We start from the raw sequence: 11,444 nt of genomic DNA, 5'->3' as shown, positions 1-11,444 counted from the left end.
AAAAAACTCTACAGAAGTGACCTCAGACAAAACCAGCTAGCATTTTGTTCCTTCTACTGTTAAACATGTAAAAATGTGAAAATATCTTTCAGCTGTGCAGGACATTCTAAGTTGCTGGGCTTCGTTTATGAGCTGGAAGTGAATAGAGGAAGTAGGAACAAGGGAATATACAGGACTAAGTCCCACAAAGTGTATTCCCAGTAAACTTCCAAATGAGACGTAAGCCCCAAATGACTAGCCCTGTGTGAAATCGCTGTTTTGTCCCTGTGATGAAAATAGTTCTACGTCTAGGACTCCCTTTTCCATTTTCTAGCATTACTAGTTGTTAATTTTTCAAATGATTCTTAAGGGTCAAAACTCTGAAGTAAGCTTTGAATGTTTGCTTTAATTGCACTATAACTTTCTACCTAAATTGCATTTGTTAAACAGGCTTTATAACCTAGAGATGATGATTCTACAAGTACTGCTATTGTGACTAAGTCCTTAAAACATAAATTGTCAGCTCAGCACCTGTAGCTCAGCAGCTAAGTACACCCGCCACATACACTGGAGCTGGCAGGTTCAAATCCAGCCTGGGCCTGTCAAACAACAATGACAACTACAACCCTGTTTCCCCCCAAATAAGACCTACCCCCAAAATAAGCCCTAGCAGGATTTCTATGCATCTGTTAACTATAAGCCCTACCCCAATAAGAAGACCTAGTGATGGGCGTGGCTATGCAGATATGCTGCATTTCAGTGCAGAGTGGTAAGGAAGACTGGAGTACCTTTTATCTGCCACCTTTTATCTGCTCCTTTCTCCAAGCCGTTGGCACTTGCACGGGTACGTGTGTGGTAACCGCAGCAGGCATCCTATTGTGCACATGCGAATGGCTAGGGGAAAGGAGTTCATGCATCACTAGCACCAGCCCCACCAATAAGGTCGACTCCCCCGTCAGGTTCCAGAAGATGACTTAACTGTATTTGAATAAATGTAGATTGTTATATTATACTTAATAAAAATAAAACATCCCCTGAAAATAAGCCCTAGTGTGTCTTCTTGAGAAAAAATAAATATAAGACAATGTCTTATTTTTGGGGAAACATGGAACCAAAAAATAGCCAGGCGTTGTGGCAGGCACGTGTAGTCCCAGCTACTTGGGAGGTTGAGGCAAGAGAATCCCTTAAGCCCAAGAGTTTGAGGTTGCTGTGAGCTGTGACACCATGGCACTCTACCAAGGGTGACATAGTGAGACTCTGCCTAAAACAAGCAAAAAGAAAAACATATACATTGTCATTATAAAAATAGAAAACTGCATTGTTTCTTCAATCAACTTAATTTACTGTATGTAAATTATACCTCAATAAAGTAATGTGTCCATTTTAAATGTGTAGGTAGGTGAGATTTGATAAAGGTGCAGCTGTATAACCACCACCACTGTCAATATAAAGAACATTTTCATCACCCCAGTGATTTACAGGGGGAATCATACAGTGTGTCGTCTCCTGTGTCTGGCACCGTTCACTTAGCATGATGCCTTTTAGCATCCCGGTTGTTACGTTCATCAACACAGTTCATTCTGAGACTGCCAAGCAGTGTTCTATTTACAGAAATAAGCAGTAAATAAGCAGTAAATTTCTTCACTGATTAATAAATATTTGGGTTGTTTCCTGGGTATTAGCTATTGCTCAGTAACAAATTACTTCCAAAGTTAGCTGCTTAAAACAACAAACTTTTTTTAAAACCTTTTTTATATAAACATCATGAAATACTAACAAAGACTTTTCATCTCATACTTTCTGTAGGACAGAAATCTAGGCATGGCTTAGCCAAGCCTCTGGCTCAGGGTCTCTTACAAGAATGCAGATAAGGCATCCGTAAAGGCTATGGGCTCATCTGAAGGCTCGCAGGATAGGGAAGACAGAGACTCAGTTCCAAGCTCGTTCACCAGCCTGGTTGGCAGGACTCAGGACAGTTGCTGCCATGCACAGACACACAGCTGCCCTCAGCAGAAACTATCTAAAAAGTACAGAGCACACATTCCCAAAACAGAAGCCACAGTCTCCTGCTTGTAATCTGCTCCTGCAAGTGGCATCTCATCACTTCTGTTGTATTTTATTAGAATTTAACCAGTAAGTCTAGCTGCATTGAAAAGCAGGAGGTATAGGGGGTGCCTGTGGCTCAAGGGAGTGGGGCACTGACCCCATGTGCCAGAGGTGGGCCACCTTGGAGTCTGCCTCTGCTGATGTGAGCAGAGCTACCATGAAGATTTACATACAAATCTTTATGTGGATGTATGTTCTCATTTCATTTTAATGGACAACTAGCTTAGAGTAGGATTTTTGACTTTTATAGTAAGTGTTTACCTGAGTAAGAAATGGCCAAATTGTTTCCTAGAATGGCTGTCCTGTTTTTTGTTCTCTCCAGCATCGTAAGTTCTAATCGCTCCATTTTAGACGGCACTTGGTATCGTCTTATCTTTTACATTTTAGGCATTTTAATGATTTGTAATATTTCATTGTGGTTTAAATGTCATTTCTCTAATCACTAATTATTTGAACATTTATTTGTGGCCCTTTCTGTCATTCGTACAAATCCTTTGTGAAATATCTGTTCATAATTTGGGGGGTTCTTTTTCCCCAATTACTTAATTGAGTTAATTTGTCTTATTAACTGTAAGTTATTTATAAAACATTCTGAAAACCATTTTCTTTGACATATATGTGATTTAGAGATTTAGAAACATTTTCTCCCAGTTTGTAGCTAGTTTGTTCATTCTCTTTTTTGGAGACAGAAACTCACTTTGTTGCCCTGGGTACAGTGCCATAGCGTCACAGCTCATAGCAACCTCAAACTCTTGGGCGCAAACGATTCTCTTGTCTCAGCTTCCCAAGTAGCTGGGACTACAGGCACCTGTCACTGTGCCTGGCTATTTTTTTTTTTTGTTATTGTTGTCATTGTTGTTTAGCGGGCCCTGGCCAGATTTGAACCCACCAGCCCTGGTTCATGTGGCCGGTGCCCTAACCACTGAGCTATGGGCACTGAGCCCTGGCTAGTTTTTCTATTTTTAGTAGAGATGTTGCTCAGGCTGGTCTTGAACTTGTGAGCTCAGGCAATCCACCTGCCTCAGCCTCCCAGAGTACTAGGATTATAGGCGTGAACCATGACACCTGTCTTTAACACTGTCTTTCAGGGAGCAAATGTTATTTAATTTGACAAAGTCTACTTTATCAGTGTTTTATTTTATGTATTATTCTTTTGTGCTGTATTCTAGGAAATCTTCGTAATCTTAGAAATCTTTATGTAACTCAAGGTTACAAAGATTTCCTTCTATGGTTTGTTTCAGAAATTTGATAGTTTTAACTCTTATTTTTTATGTCTGTGATCCACTTTTTGTTAATTATTGAATAAGGTGTGAATCAAGTTTCTTTTTTTTAATAGGAGTATCCAGTTGTTCTAGCATTATTTATTGAACAGACTTTTGCCATTGAGTTACTTTGGCCCTTGTGAAAATCAATTGACCTCATACGTATGGTTTATTTCTGAACTCTCACTTCTGTTCTATTGATCTATGTGTCTATTCTTTCACCAATATGATGACAGTCTTAATTACTATAGCTTTACACACTCAGTAATTCTTAAAATTAGGCAGCATGAACTCTACAACTTTGTTATTCCATCTCACATTCATTTTGGCTAATCTAAGTCTTATGCATTTCCATGTACATCTTAGAATAAGCTTGTTAATTTCTGTCTGGAGTTCTGTTGAAATTTTTAGTGGGATTGCTTTAAATCTGTAGATCAATTTGGAGAATTAACGCCTCCACCATATTGACTATTTGATCCAGGAAGACCATCTGTCTTTATTTATTCTGATGTTCTTTAATTTATCTCAGCAGTATTTTGTAGTTTTCAATGATAGTTCTTGCATGTATATTGTTAAATTTATCTCCTTAGTATTTTGTGGGTTTTGATGTTATTATAAATGGTATGTTGGTTATAAAAATAAATACACGTTGGTTTTAAGTTTTATCTTCCTAAAAGTCCTCTCCTATTAGGACTTTGAATATGACCAATATAAAATTCTGAATAACCTAATTAATTTTATTGAGTTACAACTAGAATTCTAGTTGCATAAGTAAATTTCTCATATCAGTTATTTGTATGGACTTACCTGGAGACTACTTAGCAGGCTGAACATTTCCATTAGGTATCTGAGCTATTTTGAAATCTTAAGTTTGAAACTTAGTGTTTGAAAGGGCTTATATGAATAATCAAAGATTATTTTCTTGCCCTTATTGCCATGGAAATTCCAACAATTTTAGAAGCTCTGGGGGAGATAAAGACCAGATTTATTAATATACATATTTATCAGAGGTAGTTATCCTGAAGGTAACTGTTACCATTGATAATATAAAGTATTCTGGTGTTTTCATGGTGCAACTGGAAATGACTAGGAGTTTAAAATGTTAAGACAAATTTGAATTTTCCCTAATTTAAATTTCAACCAACTTGTTTCTCTCTCTCTCTTTCTTGTTTATCTAGATGGCTTTGGAAGATTCAGAACAGAAGCACAATCTTTTACATTCAATTCTAACTGATCTAGAAGACTTGTCAATAATTTTTGAAACAAATGACTTAACACAGTCCATACAAGAGTTAACTAATCAAGTAACAGCTTTACAACAACAAATAATGGCACGGCTTCCACAGATTCAGCGACTGGCTAATGTAAGTTTGTATCATAAAAATATGATTTCTTATTTTTATATTCATTCAGTAAATTAGAGTTGTACAACTAAGTCCTATACCACAATTCGGTCTGAAGAGACATTGATCTGGTTAATTTTTCATTTATGTTCATACTTCTTGAATTGCATTTGATTTTACTTTGTAATCTGTAGTGCACCTGCAACAAAAAGCATCTCCCTCTCTCAACTCAGAAACTGTTTGTGTAAAGAGTGAAGAATCCTGATCAAATAAACTCAGTGTTTTCTCTATGTCAAAGAGAAAATATTGTTGATTTAAGAGCCCTTGTTAGGAAAGAGGGAAGTAAAGCAGGTAACCTCCCATCTCCGTTCACCAATAGCAAACATTTGTTGAGGAGCGTTGTATGCCAGCCTCTGGATTTTTTATTTTTGCTTGAAACATCTGAAGCATTTATGTAAGGATAAGGTCACCCATAAAGGCAATTATGGTTTGTTCTTTAATCACTTGCTTTTGTTTCCCAGATCCATTTTCTACACCATACTCATGTATCTTCATGGAAAAATAATTGTTAAAGTAAATATTCTTGGTTACTGAAGTTTATTCTAAATTTTTGTGATCCTTCTACAATTTTTGATGGAAAGTACCCTAAAATACATTGTATATGTACCTTCTTAAATAGTAGGTGCAGAAAATAATTTCAATGGAATTTAGCTTTCCTCAGAGTTGGGAGAGACAACACTGTAAATAGTTACTATACTTCTTGATTCATTTGCTTTTAGTAATTCAAGTGTTATTTGTCCCTTTGTCGAATGGCTCCACACTCTGATTTGAAACCCTTAATCTATCTCTTTGCCATTTTTCATCTCCTTCATTATTAGCTGTATTTGCTACAGTGTATCTGCATTGAGCTCTAAAGTAAGGTCTGAAGGCTCATGTGCAGTTGTGTGGACTTTAATATGCGGGATTGCAGCACATAATTTATTTTTGCAGCATTTTTTTTTTTTTTTGAGACAGAGTCTCTGTTGCCTTGAGTAGGTGTCATAGCTCACAGCAACCTCAAACTTTTGGGCTCCAGCAATCCTCTTGCCTCAGCCTCCCAAGTAGCTGGGACTATAGTCATGTGCCACTTGCTCAGCTAGTTTTTGGTTGGTTTTTTTTTTTTCTTATTTTTAGTAGAGATAGAGTCTCACTCTTGCTCAGAATGTTCTTGAACTGAGCTCAGCTAATCCACCCATTCGACCTCCCAGAGTGCTAGGATTACAGGTGTAAGCCACTGAGCTCAGTCTTTTGTAGCATTTTTACTTGAAGGTTGTGGCCAGTTTCTGGAAGTTGAAGTTGACGAGAGAATAACCAACCACTGGACAAATTATCTATTGTTTAAATTAATCTGAGTGGGTTATAAAGTAACTCAGTGACACTCTACTTGGCAACACTTCTCAGGAGGCTGGCAAGAAATTCCCTTCAATTTTCTATCTCCTGAGTGTTAGTTTCCTAAGGGTGACTTTATCATTTACTTAAAGTGATGAGAGTTTTTTTTTTTTTTTTTTGAGACAGAGCCTCAAGCTATCCCCCTGGGCAGAGTGCCGTGGCATTACAGCTCACAGCAACCTCCCACTCCTGGGCTCAAGCGAGTCTCCTGCCTCCGCCTCCCAAGTAGCTGGGACCACAGGCGCCCGCCACAACGCCCGGCTATTTTTTTGGTTGCAGCCGTCATTGTTGTTTGGCGGGTCCGGGCTGGGGATTCGAACCCGCCACCTTAGGTGTACGTGGCTGGCGCCTTAGCCCGTTGAGCTATAGGCGCGGAGCCATGATGAGAGTTTTTAAAATGTCATACTCACTTGCATTTTGTGTTCAAACACATTCCAAAGATAAATCTAGCTGGGTGTGGTGGCTCATGCCTGTAATTCTAGCACTCTGGAAGGCCGAGGCAGATTGATTGCCTGAGCTTAGAGGTTCAAAACCAGCCTGAGCAAGTACAAGGCTCCCATCTCTAAAAATATCCGGACATTGTGGTGGGCACCTGTAGTCCCAGCTACTTGGGAGACTGAGGCAAGAGAATTGCTTGAGGCTAAGAGTTTCAGGTTGCTGTGAGCTATGATGCCATGGCACTCTACCAAAGGCAACAAAATGAGTTTTTCTCCAAAAAACAAAAAGATAAATCTAATGAGTTTATTTTTAAAATTGATTAGATGCATACTACCTTTATTCTCACAGTTTAAGTAGTTTAAAAAAAGACCCTATAATGATCTTTTTAATTCAACAAGACATACAAGCTATGCTTTGTAGTACGGTATGTTATTAATAGAGTAACATTTTTGTTGAAAACAGTGAACATGATCTATGTGTAGTACTTGGTTAATTATTTTTTTCATAGAGGCATTTCATCATCAAGTACTTGGTTAATTTTCAAGAGGTATAAGGGGGAAACATTCTATGGCTAAAAGAGAGAAGAGGATTAATGGCCATAGTTGTGTTTATTATAGATTATTGTGTACATTATGGATTATTAATGTACTACATATATTGCATGATTGTGTTATTGTTTCTGAAATTCCAGGATGTGGTTGCTATTGAATCTGAAGTAAAATCAATGGAGAAAAAAGTTTCAAAAATCAAAACTATCCTGTTATCAAAAGAAATATTTGATTTTTCACCTGAAGAACATCTTAAACATGGGGAGGTAAGCATGGATCATTATTAAAAATATTTTCTTATAATACTTATCATATCTACTTAAAGATGTGATGTAATAAAAAGCATTTGCTCTTACTAGAATAACAGCAACGTAAGGTTGGGAAGTAGATGTGAATGACCATAAACAGATTTTAAATCATAGTTGTAGTATTACCTATGTAAAAATAATTTCCCGGGAGGGTAGTTTTTCATTTAGGTCAAATCAAAAAGCTCGAGCATCGAAGTCTGGCTGAACTTTTTCAGCTTGAGCTGTGCACTGGCTGTGTGTCTATTAGTAATTAATGTTTCTTAGATTCTCTTTTCTGTCTGTGCATTGGTATTGAAGTGATTATATTGACCAGTTATAACATAGATAAAGACCCCAGTACAGGAGCTGGGATGTATTAAAACAGCAGGCAAAAGTGCATTTCTCCTCAACCTCGTGATTGACAGCATGTGGTTTGATTTGCCAGGCCCAGTCTCTGATCCCAACCCAGCCTCTTACAGCCTAAGTTTACCTAGATCTTTAAACTTCTGTGAACCCAGTTTCCCCACCTGTGAAATGGAGGTTAGGGTACTTACCTTGCAGGCTGGTTGTGAGGATTCAATGAAATGATATTCTAGGAAGTAGCACTTAGTAAAGTGAATACTCTTTTCTAATTGATTGGTTATGTAAATCCAGATTTCTAAGAATCAGATGTTATTAAAGCAAAATAAAATTATACTCCTGGGACTCAGGAAAATTAACAGGACAGTTTCGTTCCATTCAATAAGCATGTTTTGAGGGCCAGCTATTGGGGACGGGCAATGCTGTGTGAAGTTCAACACCTCCCTTACACTGCTTGCTGCCTGGCAGCGATGTACAGGGCAAAACAAGTTTTGCAGAGAGTGGGGAGAGAGAAAAAGAAGAAAAGTGTTGTCCAAATGCATAAATTAGTCTTGGTAGGTTGCTTTTGCCCCAGGCATTCTTTCTGGAGACTTTTACCTGCCAGATCATGAGTGATACAATAGTTCTTTTCAATCTGAGCTAACAAAATGTTTCAAAAATTAAAGTTACAGATTAAAGACTAAATTATATAGTATTTCATTTTGAATAATTCAACTTAGCAGTGGCCATTACTTTTCCGTTTTGGTGACATGCTTCTCCTATATAATTAAGGTCATACTTGAAAATATACGTCCCATGAAGAAATCCATTGCTGAGATAGTGTCTTACCAAGTGGAACTGAGGTTACCCCAGACAGGAGTGAAACCTCTGCCCATGTTTCAGCGGACAAATCAGCTTTTACAAGATATAAAACTGTTGGAAAATGTGACTCAAGAACAAAATGAGTTACTAAAGGTGAGCGGTTTATGATGACAGCCAACTTATTGGATGAGAATGTTCAGCAAAAGCTGGTTTGTTTCCAGTTTTCATTACAGTTAATTATTATCCAGAAGGCAGCATTTGTTATAAAAGCATATTTCTGTGCTCACATGGGGCTGAGGCTATTTTTCTCATTAAAGCATAGTTATGGCTTATTGAATTCTATTCTATACTTAGTGAAAACTTACATGGGTAAAATGACGTGGGAAGAGAATCAAGCCTGAACAAGGCATTTCCAAACTCCTGAGGTGAACAGATCTGTAAAGTAATCATCACCACAATATTGTCTTATCTGTCTTGGTCACTTTCCTATTGATCATCTCATTTTATTCTCAAACATGTGAAATAGATAGAGCAGGCACTTTGTCATCTTTATTTTTACATGTAAAGAGACTAGTGTCAGTGGCTTAAATGACTTGCCAAAGACCACAGAGTTTACTCCTGTAGACCTTAATTGTGTACAAATAGAATTTGAGTTTCCAAATTCCTAGTGTCATTTCTCCATACTGGGGTTCTCTTCCCTCTAACCAACATCTCTCAGCCTCTCCCCAGAGTATTTTTTGTTGTTGTTATTTTGAAGTTTTGTTGGCTCACCAGTTTCAGGTCTGAAATCAACCTTACTTAGAAATTACCTTTTTCTTGAATTTGTATTCTTAGATCAGCAACCACTCCCAAAAGAACAGAAAAGTGCTTAAAGAGCCTTAAATTCCACAGACTTTCAACCCTCTATAGAGACCCCCTGTATGCTGGGTTTCTTAATTATTTGGGTCAGTCTAGAGTAGTGATTTTGAACTGGTGTGCCCTTCAAAAGGTGTGCCACAAAAAGTTTTAAAGATCATTAATTGAATTGTTTTTAAAAGACATTCAAAGAACAATAAGAATATTCTTCTTTTTTTTTTTTTTTTGAGGCAGGTCTCACGATGTCACCCTTGGTAGAGTACCCTGTGTCACAACTCACACCAACCTCAAATACTTGGGCTTAAGCAATTCTCTTGCCTCAGCTTCCCAAGTAGCTGGGACTACAGGTGCCCGCATTAACACCCGGCTTTTTTTTTTTTTTTTTAAGTTGTAGATGTCATTGTTGTTTATCAGGACCAGGCTGAGTTCGAACCCATCAGCCTCCGTGTATGTGTCTGGCACCCTAACCACTGAGCTACGGGTGCTGAGCCAGAATATTCTCTTTTTTTATTCTTTTTTTTTTTTTTTTGATCAACCTAATTTAAGTGTGTTGTGGAAGTTCAACTATAAGTTCAAATGTGCTGTGAGATTAAAAAAAAGGTTGAAAAACACTATTCTAGAGGTTGATTTTCCTCCTTTACCACCATCTGGTTGTAAGAGGAAAACTGCAGTATCTTATTTCCTCTTAAATTGTATTCACAGTTCAGTGGCCACTCTGTTCTCCTAAGTACTGAGGAAATTGTGCTCTCTGGTTGGAGGTTTAACTCATACAGTCTGTCTAGCTTTGCCACTGATCAACAGATGTCCTTCCCTAATAGCCAAAGAAAGTAAAAAGACCTGGCACTCAATATACTTTTTTTCTTTGAGATAGGATCTTGCTTTGTTGCCCAGGCTAGAGTATGATAGAGGGATGATAGCTCACAGCAACCTCAGACTTCTGGGCTCAAATTATCCTCCTGTCTCAGCCTCTTGAATAGCTGGAATTCCAGGTGGGCAGAACCATACCTGGCTATTTTTTTTTCTTTTATTTTTTGTAATGATGGAGTCTCACTATGTTGCCTGGACAACATAGTAAATTCCTGGCCTCAACCAATCCCCTAGCCTCAGCCTCCCAAATTGCTGGGTTACAGATGTGAGCCGCCACATCCATCCTCAATGTATAATATTTTTTGTATTAAAAATATAAAATATGATCTAATTATTTTTAATTCTTTTGTCCTTTATTATTCCTGTCCTGATGGTTAGGAAAATAACAGTTCTAACTATGCTTTAAAGTGGCTTCTTCAAAATGTGAAAGTGGGGAATAGAAGAGGAAATTATATTTTATGCCTAGTTGGGTATCACACTATGTAACTAACATTTTCTATATTATTGTGTTGGTGGAAATCAGATGTCACCTCATATATTAAAGCTAAATAAGCCGATGGTAATGAAAACAATTAGAATATGAGACATGTTATTTAATTCCTATTTCAGATATTCTTTTTTTTTGAGACAGAGCTTCAAGCTATCCCCCTGGGTAGAGTGCCGTGGCATCACAGCTCATAGCAAACTCCAACTCCCAGGCTCAAGCGAGTCTCCTGCCTCAGCTTCCCAAGTAGCTAGGATCACAGGCGCCCACCACAATGCCCAGCTAATTTTTGGTTGCAGCCATCATTGCTGTTTTTGGCAGGCCTGGGCTGGATTCAAACCTACCACCTTAGGTGTATGTGGCTGGCACCTTAGCCACTTGAGCCACAGGCACTGAGCCCCTATTTCAGATATTCTAAGTGCCCTTGTGGAAAATAAAACAAATTATTTTGTGGAGAGTAATAGGATATAGTTCATTATTGAAGGCTGGGGAACAGGTGTGTGTGGTGAACAGTGATGTTTATTCAAGCCTGCAGCTCAAATTATGGTTAAATATTAAAAGAAATATAAGGAAGAATCCTGCATTGTCTAGAAACTGTAGTTTGAAAGGGCATTTTGCTTTTTTTTTTTTTTTTTTTTTTTTTGAGACAGAGCCTCAAGCTATCCCCCTGGGTAGAGTGCTATGGC

General features: G+C 37.9%; 1 protein-coding gene across 2 annotated transcripts in view; it reads left to right on the top strand.

The window, feature by feature from the left end:
* The window catches only part of SYNE2 (spectrin repeat containing nuclear envelope protein 2), a 387,860-nt gene that overhangs the window by 227,997 nt on the left and 148,419 nt on the right, over positions 1–11,444 (top strand). For both annotated transcript variants that reach the window (XM_023517601.1, XM_023517602.1), the window contains 3 exons: positions 4,526–4,711; positions 7,248–7,370; positions 8,523–8,705. In XM_023517601.1, the coding sequence (XP_023373369.1) occupies positions 4,526–4,711; positions 7,248–7,370; positions 8,523–8,705 (492 nt within the window). The remainder of the gene's footprint in view (positions 1–4,525; positions 4,712–7,247; positions 7,371–8,522; positions 8,706–11,444) is intronic.

Source organism: Otolemur garnettii, unplaced genomic scaffold, assembly GCF_000181295.1.
Source record: "Otolemur garnettii isolate 467f Iridium unplaced genomic scaffold, OtoGar3 scaffold00115, whole genome shotgun sequence".
NCBI lineage: Eukaryota > Metazoa > Chordata > Mammalia > Primates > Galagidae > Otolemur > Otolemur garnettii.
Note: the sequence above shows the minus strand (reverse complement) of the source record. Positions and strands in the feature narration are given on the sequence as shown.